This window comes from Xenopus laevis, chromosome 2L, assembly GCF_017654675.1.
Source record: "Xenopus laevis strain J_2021 chromosome 2L, Xenopus_laevis_v10.1, whole genome shotgun sequence".
Taxonomy (NCBI): Eukaryota; Metazoa; Chordata; class Amphibia; order Anura; family Pipidae; genus Xenopus; species Xenopus laevis.
Genome location: NC_054373.1, coordinates 11616446 through 11635209, shown reverse-complemented (window position 1 = coordinate 11635209; position 18764 = coordinate 11616446). Strand labels below are relative to the sequence as shown.

Sequence of the window (18764 nt, the reverse complement as noted above, 5' to 3'; positions counted from 1 at the left end):
CAGACCCCTCTTTCTTTCTAACCAGTAATTCATCATTCTTACTAGTCTGACTCTAAAACCTGCAGGAACGACCATCTGCCCAAAGGCTCTTTAAGAAAATCCAGCCCAAAAATGAAATATGCGGCAGTTCGGGCCAACAAACTGCCTCCCCTGCCTTCCCGGCGTCTAAAATGGAAATCGCTGGCTGGATGGCACTCGGAGCGATTTGAAGTCGCCCGAAGTTTCCTCGTGAGGCAACTTCGGGCGACTTTGGAAAACAAAGCACTCAGAGTGCCATCCCGCCGGCAATTTCTATTCCAGCCGCCGGGAAGCAGGGGAGGCAGTTCTGGGAGATTAGTCTCCCCTGAAGAAGAGGAGATTTGTCGTCGGGGGACTAATGTCCCCGAATCATATCGTTTGTCTCTGCCTTTAAAAGCAGGGTCACCAATACCAGATATAAACTGTTTACTTTTAGTGGTGGCCCTCTGCTGTTGCAGACAAGATCCACTGGTACTTTGTGTAAGAGCTAAAACCATTGTATTCCACAGCACTCATCTCTTATCTGCTATGAAAACATGTGCCCCATAACCCTATTTCAGCATAGTGGATGCCCCATGACTTCTAAAAATTATATCTTTGCAGCATGCAGTATTATGTTGAAATTCAAGTGATACAAATGCAAGTCTTTTCATTACATTTGGTGAGATTGCAATTAGTTTTTTATTCTCTGTGGTCATTGAGTTATTTAGCTTTTTATTCAGCAGCTCTCCAGTTAGCAATTTCAGCCATCTGGTTGCTCCGGTCCAAATTACCCTAGCAACCATGCTTTGATTGAAATAAGAGACTGGAACATGAATAAGAGAGGCCTGAATAGAAATATGAGTAACAAAAAGTAGCAATAACAAAACATTTGTAGCCTTACAGAGCATTTGTTATTTGGATGAGGTCAGTGACCCCCATTTGAAAGCTGGAAAGAGTCAGACGAAGAAGGCAAATAACTCAAAAACTATAAAATGAAGGCCAATTGAAAAGCTGCTTAAGGTGGCCATAGATGTAGAGATTCGCTCGTTTGGCGATGACATTGAAGTGATCGGATCAGAACGGAGGCCAAACGTGCGGTCCAAGTCAGATCGTGGGATCGGATCAACGAAAAGATGTCGATCGGGAAAGCCCATAGGGAGTCTCTACAGTCTCTACACGGGCCAATAAGCTGCTAACTTGGTCTGTCAGCAGCTTTTATAGGCTGGTGTATGGGGGCCTTTAGAATTGGCCATTCTATAACATTTTAAAAGTTAACTTAAAGGTGAACCACCCCTTTAAATTGACCTTGGCTTTGTATTCCATCTTTAAAACCCATAATAATGTGCTGGTGTTTACATGTTCTCTATATCCACTACTAGAACATGTGAATAGACCCAAGGCCACTGCTGATGGATCGGGGGGGGGTCATTATTCCAAAACCCTAAGGATTTTGTTCAGAATCCTGAGACTCGCGGTCAAACTGAGCGACTGTCAATCATCGAAGCTGCCTCATTAATATTCCACCCTGAAAGGAATTGGCTCAGGATATACTTTGTTTTATCATTAAATTGTGACTTGTATTACACACCCTGACTACTCTATAATAACTCCCATTGCCAGTGATCTGCAGGATCTCCATTTGGCAACATCCCTCCCGACGGTATCTATAGCTGAGTTAATCCAGTAAATCAATGCACCGTTAGGTTATTGTAGATAAGTGAAATAAAGGCTGTAACAACAAAGGCCTGTGCTAATTCAGAGGCAGAGCCCTGGCAATGATTAATCAACTCCGCATTCTTTTTCTGCCGGCTACAAGTTACAGCCCAATTAAACCAGTTAATGGAACATTGGAAGTTAGAATTTAATGGCAAAGTATCACTGAGTTCAACCACCCCAAACCTACTTAAGGTACAACAGTTACTCACGTTCTGATTAACGTTTTACATTCGACTCTGAGATTTACTGCACTGCAGACTATACTTATTGTAAACACATTTTTGGCCCCAAAAGCAAGATTTATATTTTGTATAACCCGTTATCCAGAAAATTACTGGAAGGCCATCTCCCATAGACTCCATTTTAATCAAATAATTCTAATAGTTTAAAATGATTTCCTTTTTCTCTGTAATAATAAAACAGTCCCTATGTACTTGATCCCACCTAAGATATAATTAATAGTGATGAGTGAATTTATTTCATGGATTTGCTGGAATTTCACCATGTGTGAATTTTTCGCAAACTGCAGCACGAATCCACAGAGAAAAAACGCCCATACATTTCGCAAATTTTATGCCAAAGCAAATTGGGACAGATTCGCTCATCACTAATATTTAATCCTTATTGGAGGAAAAAAAATCCTATTGGGTTTATTTAATGTTTAAACGTGGCAGCACACGGGGAGATTTAATCAACTGCGATAAATTGTCGCTACTGTGAAATGCCTTCCCACTGGCTAGAATGTGAATTCCAATTCTTTCTGGTGTGAAGGCATTTCAGGTAGATTAGTCGCCCGATGTAGTGAAAATTTATCGCAGGCAGCTAAATCTCCCGGTGTGCCACCATCATAAATTTTGCTATTTTTAGCAGATTTAAGGTATGAAGATTCAAATTACAGAAAGACCTGTTGTCCCATACCTGCACTAGTGATAACTACCATAGTTCTATAGCCGGAATCCCCAAGCTTTTTTACTGATGAGCCACCTTTAAATGAGTTGGGGAGCAAAACAAGCAAAGGGATGTGATTGGCTATTTGGTAGCCCCTGTGTGGACTGGCAGCCTACAGGAGTCTCTACTTGAATAAAAAACATAGTTTTATGCAACCAAAACTTGCCTCCAAGCCTAAATTTAAAAATAAGCACCAGCATTGAGGCCACTGTGAGCAAAATCCAAGGGATTGGAGAGCAACTCACGAGCCACTGGTTGGGGATCGCTGTTCTATTGTATCTCCCTGTATAGGGTATTCGTAAATAAAAAGGGCTGTTCCTGCTGAACTGTACTTAGTACAAGCTATGCACAAACAGAAGGCCAAATGATCAGATCTTTCCTTCTGAACCAGGGCTTAAACTATGGCAGCAAAGGCACATTCATTGGGTACAAGTTGGGGAGCACACTTGATGGTGAGGAGAGTGGAAAGCAGCAGGTGGGAAAGAGTGTTGGGGGTTATGGGAGCCTTTAATAAGCCAAGGTAAAACAACTTAGCCTGGTTAACAGGGTGCCAGTCTAAGTTGTATTACCTTGGCTTATTAAAGTTCATTGAGAGAGCATTGCACCTACAGGCTCAGGCAAACCTCATTTTTATACCTGTCTAATAGATATCTGGACAGTTCTATATATATATCACTCATAGAGACAGTCGATTTGTCTCCATACAAGGGCCAGTAAGCTACACACATGGTCAGGAGGGGCCAAGATGGCAGCCATTATCAGCCAATGAACGACCAGCTTACTATCTACTCTAGCACAGTTTGGTATCTGTCTTTACAGGCTAAGATAAAATTGGGGTTTAGAATTGCATTTGGGTGCTTAGTACAGGGAATACCTATGCTGATATAGTTTTATTGTATATAGTATATGAGCAAGCCTTGGGGGTTCACCTTCTAAACCCTATGGGGCAAATTCACTAAGGCGCGAAGCGCCGAACGCTAGCGTTAATTCGCTAGCGTTTGGCATTTTCGCTACTGCGCAAATTCACTAACGAACGCTGGCGTAGTTTCGCTAGTGTTACTTCGCAACCTTACGCCAGGCGAATCTTCGCTAGCGACGAAACTACGCAAATTCACTAACTTGCGCAGTGTACTGAACGCTACCTTTTACGCTAGACTTCCTTCGCCACCTCAGACCTGGCGAAGCGCAATAGAGTAGATAGGGATTGTTTCAAAAAAAGTCAATTTTTTTTTCTAAGTCCCAAGAAACGCTGGCGTGTTTTCTACATGATGGCTGATAGGCTGAAAAAGATCGAAAATCTTTTGGGGCTCCCCTTCCTCCCCCCTACATTTCCTGACTCATGGCAACTTACCTATACAGTGGGCACATGTGTAGGGCAAAATAAAATTTTTATTTGATGATTTGAAGGTTTTCTAGCCATTTGTAGTGCAGATACGTGTTCCTCCATTGAAATTTGAATTTCGCGCCGTATGCAAATTAGCCTTCGCTAGCGCAACTTCGCTTTATATAGCGAATCAACGCTAGCGCAACTCCGCAACCTTGCGCTACCCCTATGCGCAACTTCGGATTTTAGTGAATTCGCAAAGCGCTGGCGAAACTACGCCTGGCGAAGTGCGGCGAAGTGTGGCGAAGTTGCGCCTGGCTCAACTTCGCATCTTGGTGAATTTGCCCATATGTCTCAAACTATTAGTGTATTTTTGTTTTTTTTTCTTTGAGCCAACCCCTGCTTCTTGTAACTCGACTATAACAGTTCAAGTGGGTTTATCGGGGGAAAAGAAAGAAAGATAGAAAGAAAGGCAGTTATCATTAAAAGGTTACTCAAAGGGGATCTATCATGTGCTGATCACATGAGTTTTATCAATGTTTATATCTAATCAAACATACTTTAATAAGTCTCGCTATTTATATACTGAGAGGCAGGTGGTTTACAGAATGGACAAGTTTACTGCATAAGGGATCTGACTTCACAGACCACCAAGGATAAGAAACATAATTAAACAGCCCCCTTCTTGGCACAGTAGTGACAATTGGACATTAGATAAATACACAGTAAACAAAGGTTGGCTTTTTAAAGGGTACTGTAAATATACGTATCTGCATTAAAAGCTTGCCTTTACGTTTCCCCTGAACAGACTTAAGGAAGCTTTCCCTATAGGCTCTATAGTATCACATAACATTCATTGGATTTTCCCTTTAATCCTCTGTAATGGCTTTCACCTCTCTCATTCTCACGTCTTGTAAAACATGTTATGTTAATATTTAACCTCCTACATGATGTAGTAGACAGGAACGCTCACAACACAACGTTCTATTCTTTTTTTTTTCGACCCTGTTTAATATGAATTATTCATGTTTTTTATGCGTGTTGGTAGTATTCTCTGATATGTGAATAATTGAACGTGGATGCATACAATCCAATTCACCCACATTTACCCCTTAAACAAACAGCCTTAGGGCTTGAACAAGACTCGGCTTTCATATGGACAAAACGCTTGGTAGAACTTTGACAGCGGAACATTATTAATTAACACTGTGGACGAGGCTCGGCTTTGTTACTTAATGTTACCTATGAATTGCTAAAGAGCTGCTTGGAGAACAAGTTGTTATTGGATTGTGCGCCCGCAGGGGACTGACCAATACATTTCCCTAATGTAGATGTAAATGCCCAATTGCTAGGGTTGTAAGTGGCCATTAGTGATAGGTGAATAAATTTGCCTTTTACGAATTTGCGGCGAATTTCCAGATTTTGCCGAAAGCGAATAAATTTGTGAATCTCCAGCGAAAATTCACCTGTGTCAAAGAACTGTGGACGCCCGTCCGAAAAGTCGCTCGCATCAAAATATATAACACTATTCAGATGCCCATTGACTTTAACACCAGCGTCAAAATTGAAGTAAGCGTCTTTTCGGACGTGTGTCCAAAATTTACACTGGCGGCAATTTAGATTTTCATTATTTTTTCGTGAATTTGTCACAGTTTTGCGAATTTTGCAGGAAATTCACTAATTTTTTGTCTAAGCGAAACGGGAGAAATTCGTCCATCGCTGGTGGCCATATACAGGACTGGGCAAATGGGGAGGGGAAAACTCAAATGTTTTATGGACGGTTTAACTTGTTTCATTGATCTGACTTACAAAAATAAGTAAATAATTCAATCAATCTAAAGTACCCACAATTCATACTGCCTGACACTGCAATATAGAGTATAAACTACATGTTTACCCTGCACAAGCCCAATTATCCTGGCGATCACAGAATATTCTGCAGCAATGAAGTCATGAGTAAAATGTCAAGTCTTAAGTCACCTTGTGTAGACACAGTCCAAGTTCCTATTCACTTTAATGACCATTGTTTTTCAACAACTTGTATTTTTTGGTCAGAACGGGTCTGTAAATAAAGCTGAAAAGGAGGGTGCGGGCAGGTTCGGGTGTAGGTTAAGTTTTTATCGACCCTCACATCCCTTCTGTATGATACCCTCTCTCACTTCTATTGGAGGGATTCCTTCTGTATGATACCCTCTCTCACTTCTATTGGAGGGATTCCTTCTGTATGATACCCTCTCTCACTTCTATTGGAGGGATTGCTCTGCTTAATTGTGGGTATGTACTGACTACTCAATGACGGTGCCTTGTATCATTATCACATACTCCTTTGTGGATATATTATAGTAAATCAGTTCTGGTTACTGGTTCAAGAACAACTGGCACCCAATATTGGAAAATTGTACTGATTACAGTATGTTGCACCCCTCCTCCACACTGTTGCGTGGGCTCATCTCCTGAGAATGATAGATCTGATCCTGAGCAAAACAAAGGGGTAAAGCTTATAGTTAGAGTAACAGTGCTGGTAAATTTACTATAGCCTTACATAAAGTATACATGATTGTTATCAGTTCTGTGGCTACCAAAAAATCTTGCCCTGTCTGCAGTCCATCCCCACTGAAAAGAAGAACCTTCTACTCATGGTAGACACTGGCAATGAGTGACAAGGAGCTCTTGGGAAAACCATAGCAAGTGTCTACAAATGACTCAACAATCAACTGAATGGATTGCAATTGGCATTTGGTCAGTGCAGTTCTCATTTACTGAACCAAAATGTACTGATGTAGTGAGTCTAATATTCACAATCCTAATAAAATGTTTTTTTGGGGTGGGGTGCAATTCTCTATTTAGAGTTATTTTCTTGCGTCATCTGCTGAAAGCTCCTACTGTTACAGTATCTCTGGAATGTACGTGCCAGATTTTATTCCAGTAAAATAAAAGCAGATATTTTGTACTAATGGAAAAGCTCTTCTAACCACTTCCAAGAAATGCAACCTCAGCCATGGAACGAAGGGAAGATCTGGCCCATTGGTGAACCATGAGCTGGAATTTGGGCGGGTTTGGAAAGTAGTTATTACTGAGTGCCAGGAATTCATTTGGGGTCTGTGCTATTGGTCTGAACATTGACATATTGGCTTAAATATTGTATACATGAATGTTGTTGGATTGTTATATTATCACTTATCAGCATAGCCAGCCATTATTTTTCAATATTTAGGATAAGTATATATACTGTATATTCTAAAATTTGGTTTAGAAAATGTCATCATAGCAAAGCTGAACAAGTTGGAGCAATAGCATCAAATAATTCTGCAGAGGGTCAAGGTTTCTTGCCTGAGGACGTCATTCAAATTCCTAAGCAAGCATGAAGACTCCCATTATCTATAAGGTCAATCAACTCTTCCATTTTTCTTATGCAAAAAGAATGCTGATATCCTTAGTTTTCATTTGCTTCCTTCTATACCCGGAGTATGTACTAGACAGGTTATCAGCCTGCGACGTGCAAGTAAGATTTCCATTATTTCTTCCATTGTAACTTGGACTTTGCTAGGTGGCAGTAGGAGTTATTAGCATGGATCAAGCTGACATTTATTGTTTTATTGAGCTAAATTGCGCGTGCCAGTCTATATTTACAGATGTAGGGAGTGTAACCTATACTGCCCTATTCATCCGCTTTCCATGACTTTTACTTTTCCAGGAGACAGGGAGAGTACAGACTGAAAACTGATTTCTATGACTTATGCAAATAAGCACCTTTGTAAATCAAGCCCTGGGTATGGTTGGAACCAGATCATTTTCCCTGCAAAGAAGGTGGGAATTGTCTCCTTTTATCTAGAACCTATGGCAAATGTTTTAATGCCACAAATGTACAGGTGTGGGACCTGTCATCCAAAATGCCCGGGACCAGGGGTTTTCCGGATAAGGGGCCTTTCTGTAATTTCGATCTCCATACCTTAAATCTACTAAAAAATCCTTTAAACTGTATTTAATCTCAATAGGAATGTTTTGCCACCAATAAAGATTCATTATATCTTAGTTGGGATCTTAGTTGGGATCAATTACAAGCTACTGTTTAATTATTACAGAGAAAAAGGAAATTATTTCATTAAAATGGAATCTGTGGGAGATGGCCATCCGGGTAATTTGGAGCTTTCTGGATAATGGGTTAAGGATATGGATAAAGGATCCCATACCTGTATTAATTAAGACGGCTATGTAAAAAAACCAGAAAATTAGTTCCATATGTAACACTAGAATCTTACATGTAAAACCCAGTATAGAGTATAGCATGTACCGACTGCATTGACGGGATATTGCGGTTCTAGCCTACTGGAATCTGTCGGATTGATAGAGCTACAGAGCTTGGTCAGGTAGTATTTGGAGGCAAAATTTCTCTGCTGACACCTAACCCCAATAGGACCAACCACCTTTTGCTCCCCACTGCAGAAAGCACAAGTCCTGCCATATGCATGTTTGCTTGCTTGCAAACTCACTCCCTCCTTATCTCTTGGAATTACACCCCTCTATTTTTGCACCCCTCTGTAATACTGACTACCCCTAATACCTTCCCTGGATAGCTAGTAGGTATTTGGCCAAAGACTGGTCAGGCAAGATACAAGGTAGTCCCCATGCACTGGCCGAAAGCCACTCAGAGTCCAAATCAGCAGCCATATTTGGTAAACTCAATAATTACTGAAATAAGTGCCCCTCAGACCTTGTCCAACCCAGATTTTTATTGATATTATATCAAAATAACATCAAAATCAAATAAATCAGTCCTGAGGTGGTGCAATACTACACCTTGTGTTTGCACATTGCTTTTTCATAACGGGGACCCCCTCCCAAATTACGTGTTCCCATTTTGGGCAATAGCCTGTACAGTCATTTTCTATTTTAAAATTGGGTCACTAATAATTCCATTGGCAAGCCTGTGATCTCCGCAGTTGCCGGGGCTAATCTGAGACATTACTTATGCCCTATAAATTATCATAAATGCATAATTCCTTGGCTATAAATAATGAAACTCACATGCTTGTTTTATCATACTTAGAAATTCTTGTAGTGGAGAATCAATTCCCATTGCATGAGGTGCAGATATGAGCTAATGCAAGACTCACAGCAGTATCTAAAAAGACAAGACGTATTAGACATCTTTATTTCTTTGCATTAATTCTACAAAAGTAGATCGGTTTAGAATGGTCCTTCAGTTGTTGATGTTATTGTTACAACTTCCAGCACCCAGCTTTTGGGTTTTGTTTGGTTTTCCGTTGTTGTTGGTGCTGGGAGTTTTCTTCAAAAGCATCTAAAGGTTCAATAGGCATTGTTACTGTAGCCGTCTTGCTTTACTTTTTCCTTTTTCCATTTTGCTCTACTGTTGGCATCTTGCCCAATTGATGCCATTTGGTTCCTACCTTGCCTTACCTTGTACACAAGCCATTAATAAACCATAAATGGTCATGGATCTCCATGGACCTCCTTGGTGACTTTTTAATCACCATTGATTTAAGGTAGTCACCTCCTTGGTGACTTCTAAATGCCTTAGATTTTAGGCAGGGTGTATATTATTCCCTATATAAAACAGGTAGGTAATTATTTTTTATTGTTGTGTCTTCGTTATGACCAGTTTTGTCTTTCAAATACCTTTTCAACCAGACCGTGTCCACGAATCCCTAGTGTTTATACTTTAGGGTTTAATAAACATATTTTCTTTTCCAAGGTCTTTATTTGCAGTACAGTATAGATTACAGTACAGGTATGAAGACGTGTTCCATGACCGAAGGTTTGTTGCGTTTCCATACTGCAGATGACTTGTTTGTTTCAAGTAATTACAGAGCATTTTGAGCATTTTGAGCACTTTGAACTCATTCAACTACTATGTATCTGCTTTTTAGTATGGAAGTAAAACAGCCTAGGTTATTGCAGAATATGATGTTAACTGCTTAATGTATCTTACTCCTCTGATAAAATGATCATCTTGTGTACGTGTCATCATCAGGTAGTAGCATTTTGTTCCTGAGTCTTTGCGTATATTCCCATGATCACTAAACTGTGATTGTCTCCCTAGGGCTGAACCGGGACAGAAGATGGATGCAGGGCATTCAGATCTATCCAGCTGCCCTCTTGTGCTCGATGATATCCATGTTGAAGGCAAGCCGGAAAGACCTAGAGTTATCTCAAAAAGTGGACACAGCAATGTGAAAATTGACAAGGTGGAAGGAGTTTTCCTGCTTTACCTCCAAGACTTGTGGACCACTGTCATTGATATGAAATGGAGGTACAAGCTCACTCTTTTTGCAGCTACCTTCTTTCTGACATGGTGCTTCTTTGGTGTCATCTATTTTGTCATTGCCTTCTTTCATGGTGATATGAATATTGAACCAATGTCAAATCATACACCCTGTGTTATGAACGTTGACTCCTTTACTGGAGCCTTCCTCTTTTCTATGGAGTCTCAGACAACGATTGGCTACGGCTTCCGTTTTATCACAGAAGAGTGTCCACATGCCATTTTCATGCTGGTGGCCCAGTTGGTCCTTACAACATTAATTGAAATATTCATCACAGGGACCTTCTTGGCCAAAATAGCTAGACCCAAAAAGCGTGCAGAGACTATAAAGTTCAGCAACAAGGCTGTTATTGCTAAACACAATGATAAACTTTGCCTCGTGGTGCAAGTGGCCAACATGAGAAAAAGCCTCTTAATACAATGCCAACTTTATGGAAAACTTCTTCATTCATATGAAACCAAAGAAGGTGAGAAGATCCTTCTTCAGCAGGCCAACATGAACTTTAACGTGGACTCTTCTTCTGAAAGCCCATTTTTAATTCTACCATTGACATTCTATCATGTGCTTGATGAGAAGAGTCCGCTTAAGGATCTAACGGTGGACAATATCAAGACAAAGGATTTTGAACTTGTTGTTCTTCTGAATGCCACGGTGGAATCTACCAGCACAGTATGTCAGAGCAGGACATCGTACCTCCCCGACGAGATCTACTGGGGCTATGAGTTTGTACCGGTTGTTTCTTTATCTTCACAAGGGAAATATGTGGCTGACTTCAGCAATTTTGACAAAATCAGAAAATGCAAAGCCATAGAAACTATTTATCTCGCACATTTTGAGAAACACAAGTTGGAGGAAAAGTACAGAAAACAAGAATTAATGGACAGAGAGAGGCAAACAAATGTTTAATTAGTACAAAGTTGTATTTATTTCATGTGACATAAGAACACAAGGCTGACTGATAAAAAGGTTTGAGGAATAGGTGTGCCCTGATCAGTAATAGCTGCACCAGGGTAGTATGGTTGATAAGAAGAAAACTTTTTTCTTTGCTGAAATTAATTTTTTGGATACACTGGAACTGGATTAAGCAATGCCATACTCTGGGAAACTGAAAAGCTTGCCACTTGTTCCAATGGGAGTCTCCAAAATGACCATTTATATAAAAAAATTAAAAACATACACACATCCAAAAGATCAGTGTCGGACTGGCCCACCGGGATACCAGGTAAACTCCCGGTGGGCCCAGGTGTCAGTGGGCCTTCATGCTGCATATTTCATGGTCATTCTTTATTTCTATGAGAACAAAAAGACTAAATAGATTTAATAATAGATGATAGTAGTATAGTATGTAAAGAAAAGAGACTAGGAGAAGCAATGAGAAGAAGAATAATAGTACTGAGAGAGGGCCCCTGGTCTAAGGTTTTTGGGTGGGCCCCTGATGTCCCAGTCTGACACTACAAAAGATATATAGTAGTAGGCAACAAAACAGAAGTTGTGGACAAAGGTTAGGTCCTCCTTGTATTGATACAAGGCGGCAACATGGATACTGCAAGCTTATAAGGCAGTATGTCAATTAATTAAGACTTTCAGTAGAGAATAATGGTACTGTTATTATTTTTGTTCCCTTCATCTTGTACCAATTAAGCCTTGGAATTTAAAAGATTCTGATCAAAATAAAGGGCTGGATCATGCTTGACAGCCCCGGGTACTGTTTGATAAATAATGTGTTCTAGGAATATAATTGACTTTGTTTTCCTAAATGTTTGTCAGCTTCTCTACTTCCATAGAGAAGCTTAATACTTTGTTAGCCCAGCTTCTGTGAGGAACATCAATCTTAGCAATGTTTTATGAAGCAGGAAGAACAAAAGAAACAACAGCAAATGATACTGTGTAGGATGATGTGGGTATTCTGTTGTTTGAAAGCCAGTGCCCTAGACAACTCTTAATACAACTGAGCAGAAGGGGAGATTCAAAGGCGACTATAGTACCAAATGAATTGCAGGATTGTGCTTGTCATCATGGGGGTACCAGAAATATTCTAGTCATGGGCCCTGTGGGAATTGGGGGCAGCAAGAAATGTAAAGGTGAGGTTTGTGGGTAGTAAGTGGAATTTAAGCAGATAGAGATCATGATTTGAGGAGAACAGGGCAGATCATGGCTTTGACCATGCATGAGCCCCATTCTGCTTGTAGATAATGCCCAGGAAACCCTGGTAACTGGTGGGCTAATAATTGGGTCTCCATGTGGAAAGGGCCTTTCTAACTTATAGAATGGGGGCCCATGATTGCTTAATACAAGGGAATACCTAAGCTGCCATAGTTTTATGGGATCTTTCTTTATTAATGCTCCATAGGTTTTGTGTTTAACACAGTGAACCCCAATCAGTGGCTCATGAGCAATATGTTGCTCACCAACCCCTTGGATGATGCTCCCAGTGACCTCAAAGCAGCTGCTTATTTTTGAATTCCAGGCTTGGCAATTTTTAACCAAATGGCTGTTTAACCAATTACTCATTCCATTCGGATTCCAGAACTTAGGTTTAGAGCAGGCAGGTCCTCTCTAATGTACATTGTCTAGAAACAAAGGTAGGAATCTTCTCTGGAGAGATGCATTAAAGAATATTGTTGGGTCCTTTCAGGACAGTGGTCCTTAAAATATGGATGAAAAAATGTATTTTAGGTTTATTACTGAAATTACAGATACGGTCTGTAGGGCGCTAGTAGGAACAAAGGGTAATGATAACTGCCCTACACCCAATTAAAATGCATGTTGGTGGAACAAAGACGTGTTATGAATTGCCGGGCAGTTCCCAGATTCAACATTTTATCTCACATGACACATGGGCAGTGCACTAACATACTGAGGAGGGTGCCATCATGGAAATGGCCAAACACATTGAATTTAATGGTTGACTCTACTGTTGACATCAAGGGGTGAATGAGCTTTAAGGGGCAGGAAGTAATTATCTCATGGGGATCCTAGAGCAATAATGTCATCAAGCCTTACCTTACCTCCTTGCTCCAACCCCAGCAAGTAGGACCAATTGCATTGTAATGAATTCATAGCATAGAAGTCACATGATAACTCGTTAAAGGCCTTTGGCTACATGGGTATCTACTGCAGGGGGAAGCATTGTATATATCTATATATATTGCTCAAACCTGGGGAAATAATTGTTTTCCAGGTGCCAGTGCACTTTGGGGGAAGACAGGTTTTCTTCCCCCTATTTTCACAACTGTAGTGGCTGTCAATCTTATACTCACAGCCAATCACACATTGACACACATTGACCATGGGCAGCCTTTAAGAATCTGTGATCAAAGACCAAATGTCTTCCTCACTTTTTTCAAAAGACTTCTTAATTTCACATATTAATTATGGAAAAGGAACTTATATCCTGTGACGATTAGTTTTCTGAAAGCTGATCTGCTGCTAATATTTATCAGTAATCCATTGGAAGTAAATTAAAAGAATCACTGTACAGTAAATTGCCTTTATTGGGAATGTTGTTTTGCCATTTTTTAAAAAATAAATAAATGTCCATTTGTTTGCACAATTCTACATTTGTTATACGGTGGCGGGTATTTCTGTATTAAAGAGCCAACCTTTGTTTGTATTGCAGAATTTCCATTCACAGCTGTATATCATTGCCAGTACTATGCATTTTGTGGGTTGTTGGCAATAAAATGATAATTTGAATATACAGTGTCTCTTGTGTGCCTTGCGTTGGCTTCATTGGTTGTGCAGCAAACTATGCCCCAAAGAAGCTTACGATCTAATTTTTTTTTACAGTCACGTGCTGTACATTTAACAAGAGGTAACAGTGTAATCAGGAGGCAATCAGCTGACTTCTACACAGATTGTAGGAGAACCCCCACCCCTTTTTTGCCACCCCCATCATCTGCCTGAACCATTTCCGGTAAGTACTACTCCTCTTGGGGTCTGAGGACAAATACTGTCGGTACAATTGGGAGATATTTGTAATGTACATGGGTAGAAATAAAGGGATCAGCATTGTACATGGTCCTAGAGAGTGTGAAGGGACAACACTCAACCTTATATCCAAGAGCTGGGAAATGTGGGATGATACAGGCATGAAGAGACTGGGATTAGAGTCCATAAGAGTCCTATATAAAGTGGAAGGCAGTCAACTTGCACAATCCTCAATCATTTTACACTTTACACTCTACCTACCACCCTAAATAAAGGCTACAGACCGTCTATATGACTTTCTCATCTCGACTCAAGATAGAATGATCCAATTTAAATTTTACACCAGCCATTCTTGACACCACTTAGACTTAGAAAAATGAACAGATCCGACCAACTCTAGATTTCCCCCACATGCTATGGGACTGTATTCATATCGATATATACTGGTCCGACGTGATGGCATACCTAGCTGAACAACTGGATCTACAACAGGTTAAAACCCTTGAGGTTTGTTTACTTGGTTTGATTGATGACAATTCCTTGAAGCCATATGGAAAAATACAAGATTCCTCTGCACTCAAACCATTATCAATATATTAAAGACAGAGACATTTTGTGCATACTGCTACTGAAAAATGACTTACCCTTTAAACAAAACAGAGATTGTTTGTCCATATATTGCGTCAAAGTCATCCCATATCTGGCCAGTCCTACGCTTAATTTTCATCTGATTCATTAAGAATTCTATTGCTTCATTATACATTTTACAAAGGGACTACGTTTTACCTGCAACTTACTTGCTGCTTTCAAAGTAAAACTCCCAAACTTGGCTGCCCTTTTATTAGACACCAGTGGGATCACCTGACTATAGCTGGGAAGGGTGGGAGCCACAACATGGAGCTGGTCACTGCTCCTGTATAACTATAACAAACAAGGGAAAGTTGTGCTCACCACTAAATATGCACAAAATGTCTCTGTCTTAAATATATTGATAATGGGTTGAGTGCAGAGGAATCTTGTATTTTTCCATATGTATTTTGTGGTCACAACCTCATTGCACCCCCGCCTAATGATTTTAAAAATTAGTGGTGAGCACAACTTTCCCTTGTTTGTTATAATTCCTTGAAGCCACACACGGGTTATGGGTGGCCATAGACGTAACTACAATTACAATCTTTCTTGATGTTTCCAAGAAAAGATTGTTTGTTTCAATACACACGGGTAGAGCTGAATCATCAGATATGCATATATAAACAATAGAATTCTACCTGTATCTGACGATTCAGCACTAACAATAGCCAATGTTTGGTTACCTTGAAAAGCACCTGATCAAAATTTTCCATCCAGCCCGATCGTTGAGCCTACCGATATCCAGGTCTTCTGCCGATAGAGGTAGGGTCGTTTCCCACCATACACATACGAATATCTTATGAAAATATTAAGAAAATCTCCCACCTACTATCCTAGATAGTCCCCCTCCCTCCTCTCCCCCCCCTGCACAGTTGATTACCCCTGTACAGAGAGATCCCATAAAACTATGGCAGCACAGGTATTCCCTGTACTAAGCACAATTCAGCAGGAACAGTCCCTAAGTTTGCTCATAGTCTGTACAGAGAGATCCCATAAAACTATGGCCCATAGGTATTTGCTTGTACAGAGGACAACTCAGCATGAATGTTTGATGTTATAGTGCCTCTTTAATGAAGTGAATAACCACAAGAACATATTTCATCTTTATAATACACTCATAATTCAAACTAAGTAGCACTTGCAATGAGAAGTGGAACAAACAGTAAATCTGCACGTTGCCATTAATTGCGGCCTGAGTTGGCGTCTCCTGACAGGCGATATTGTTGTTATTATTAAAGCAATGGCAATATTTCATGAGGCAGGATAGGGTATGACACAGGTCTGAGCTACGCACTGTTACCCTTATCTGCTCTAGTGATTTGTTGTCAATTAGAGCCGTGATCTGCTTAATACAATCTGCCTAATGAAGTGGAATTACAGTAGCACCAAGTCAAGCGTTTCCCTTCCATCAGCTTCCCCAGGATCCTCTGCTTCCCCAGGCTATTCATCTTTCTTATGCTAAATAAAGGGCAAGTAGAGCAGAAGGTAACCAGATAGAATAGAATAAGGAAGGACTGATAGAATTGTATGCTAAAGCGACAAGTGCAGTAGTGAATTGTCAGCGGCTGAGCAAATAGTGTGCAGCCACCTGGGGCTTTGTGTGCAGGGGAATATCTATTCATTGTATACACAAGGATAATGTACAGTACGGGGGAAGCCATGGAAAGGAATGTTTACTATTGTACAAACAAATACATATTCAATTAATATTCATTGGCTAAGGCAATACAACGTATGTGGGGCTTGTAACCCATAGCAACAACATTTAATGGCCACTCATTTGAAAGTAAGCTTTTGATTAGTTTCTATAGGTTGCTCCTCAATCCATTAACTCTGCTATCTGGTTGCCAGGGTAACTGTCCTTAGTAATCCTTTACAGAATATCAGAGAGCCTGAGCAAAATCGAACCATAGGACTAAATGCCATTTGGAATAACTGAGCTGCCTATTGGAGTTGTTCTATGTAGCCAAATTTAAAGGGGTTGCCCACCTTTAAATTAACTTTAATTGATTTGCAATTGGTTTTCTTTTTTTATTACTTGTGGTTTTTGAGTTATTTAGCTTTTTATTCAGCAGCTCTCCAGCTGATTTCTGCAATCCAGTTGCTAGGGTCCAAATTACCGTAGCAACCATGCTTTGATTTCAGGTAGAAACTGAAACATGAATAGGAGAGGCCTGAATAGAAAGATGAGTAATAAAAAGTAGAAACAACAACAAGGGGCACATTTACTATGGGTCAAATATCGAGGGTTAATTAACCCTCGATATTCGACCATCGAAGTTAAATCCTTTGACTTCGAATATCGAAGTCGAAGGATTTACCGCAATTTGTTCGATAGAAGGAAAAATAGTTTCGAAGGATTTTAATTCATCAATCGAACGATTTTCCTTTGATCACAAATTGCTAGGAAAGCCTATGGGGACCTTCCCCATAGGCTGACATTGGTGCTCGGTAGGTTTTAGGTGGCGAAGTAAGTGGTCGAAGTTTTTTTTAAAGAGACAGTACTTCGACTATCGAATGGTCGAATAGTCGAACGATTTTTAGTTCGAATCGTTCGATTCGAAGTCGTAGTCGAAGTAGCCAATTCGATGGTCGAAGTAGCCAAAACAAACTTCGAAATTCAACGTTTTTTTTCCTTCTGATCCTTCACTCGAGCTAAGTAAATGTGCCCCTAAATGTGTAGCCTCACAGAGCATTTGTTTTTAGATGGGGTCAGGGACCCCCATTTGAAAGCTGGAAAGAGTCAGAAGAAAGCAGCAAATAATTCAAAAACTATAAAAAATTAAGGTCAAGCGAGAAGTTGCTTAAACGTATCCATTCTATAACATAATTAAAGGCGAACTACCCCTTCTGTAGTAATTGGGGATTTGGCAATATATAGGTGCATTTGCAAATGTCTGAAACCCATGTATAGCGCTCCTCTGAGCACTTTTGTAGTTTGCTTTTTATGCTTCCAGTTTTGATCTTGGAGGCCAATGGCACACAGGGTGAAAGAGAAATGAACATTTTCCTCCTCCCACCGTAGCTACAAATGTCAGTAATGGTGCCTGCTCTTGCAAATGCCACCTGAAAATGTATTGTCTGTGGGAGCTGCAATCTCTTTTAGGATTCCTGTAATATATGTTACATGTTATAGAATGGCCATTTATAAGCAACTTTTCAATTAGTCTTCATTATTTTCTTTAAATTATTATTATTATTATTATTATTAATACTACTACCCTATTTGAAAGCTGGAAAGGGTCAATATTATTATAATTATTATTATTGGTAGTAGTAGTAATAGTAGTAGTAGTAGTAGTAGTAGTAGTAGTAGTAGTAGTAGTAGTAGTAGTAGTAGTAGTAGAAGTAGTAGTAATAATAATAATAATAATGACCCTTTCCAGCTTTCAAATAGGGGTCACTGACCCCATTTCATATAAATGTATTGTTATGGCTACTTTTTATCATTACGCATCTTTCTAATCGTTCCTCTCCTTTTCATATTCCAGTCTCTCATTCAAAGCAATGCTAGGCTGCTAGGGACCCTAGCAACCAGATTGCTGAATCTGCAAACTGGGGAACTACTAAATAAAAAGCTAAATAACTCAAAAACCACAAATAATAAAATATGAAAACTCATGGAAATTGAATATAACTCTCTACATCATACTAAAAGTTAATTCAAAGGTGAACAACCCCTTTAAAGGGATACTGTCATGGGAAAACATGTTTTTTTGAAAACGCATCAGTTAATAGTGCTGCTCCAGCAGAATTCTGCTCTGAAATTCATTTTTCACAAGATCAAACTGATTTTGTTATATTCAATTTTGAAATCTGACATGGGGCTCGACATATTGTCAGTTTCCCAGCTGCCCCCAGTCATGTGACTTGTGCTCTGATAAACTTCATTCACTCTTGACTGCTGTACTGCAAGTTGGAGTGATATCACC

The 18764-nt window shown here is 39.9% G+C and overlaps 1 protein-coding gene across 9 annotated transcripts in view; it reads left to right on the top strand.

The window, feature by feature from the left end:
- Positions 1-13968, top strand: part of kcnj15.L (potassium inwardly rectifying channel subfamily J member 15 L homeolog) — a 39396-nt gene extending 25428 nt beyond the window's left edge. For 2 of the 9 annotated variants that reach the window (XM_041580858.1, XM_041580856.1), the window contains exons 2-4: positions 7242-7490; positions 7683-7795; positions 10050-11547. In XM_041580858.1, coding sequence (XP_041436792.1) covers positions 7725-7795; positions 10050-11178 — 1200 coding nt within the window. In that variant the 5' untranslated portion in view covers positions 7242-7490; positions 7683-7724 and the 3' untranslated portion in view covers positions 11179-11547. 9 annotated transcript variants of the gene reach the window in all.
- Positions 13969-18764: the final 4796 nt, after the last annotated feature.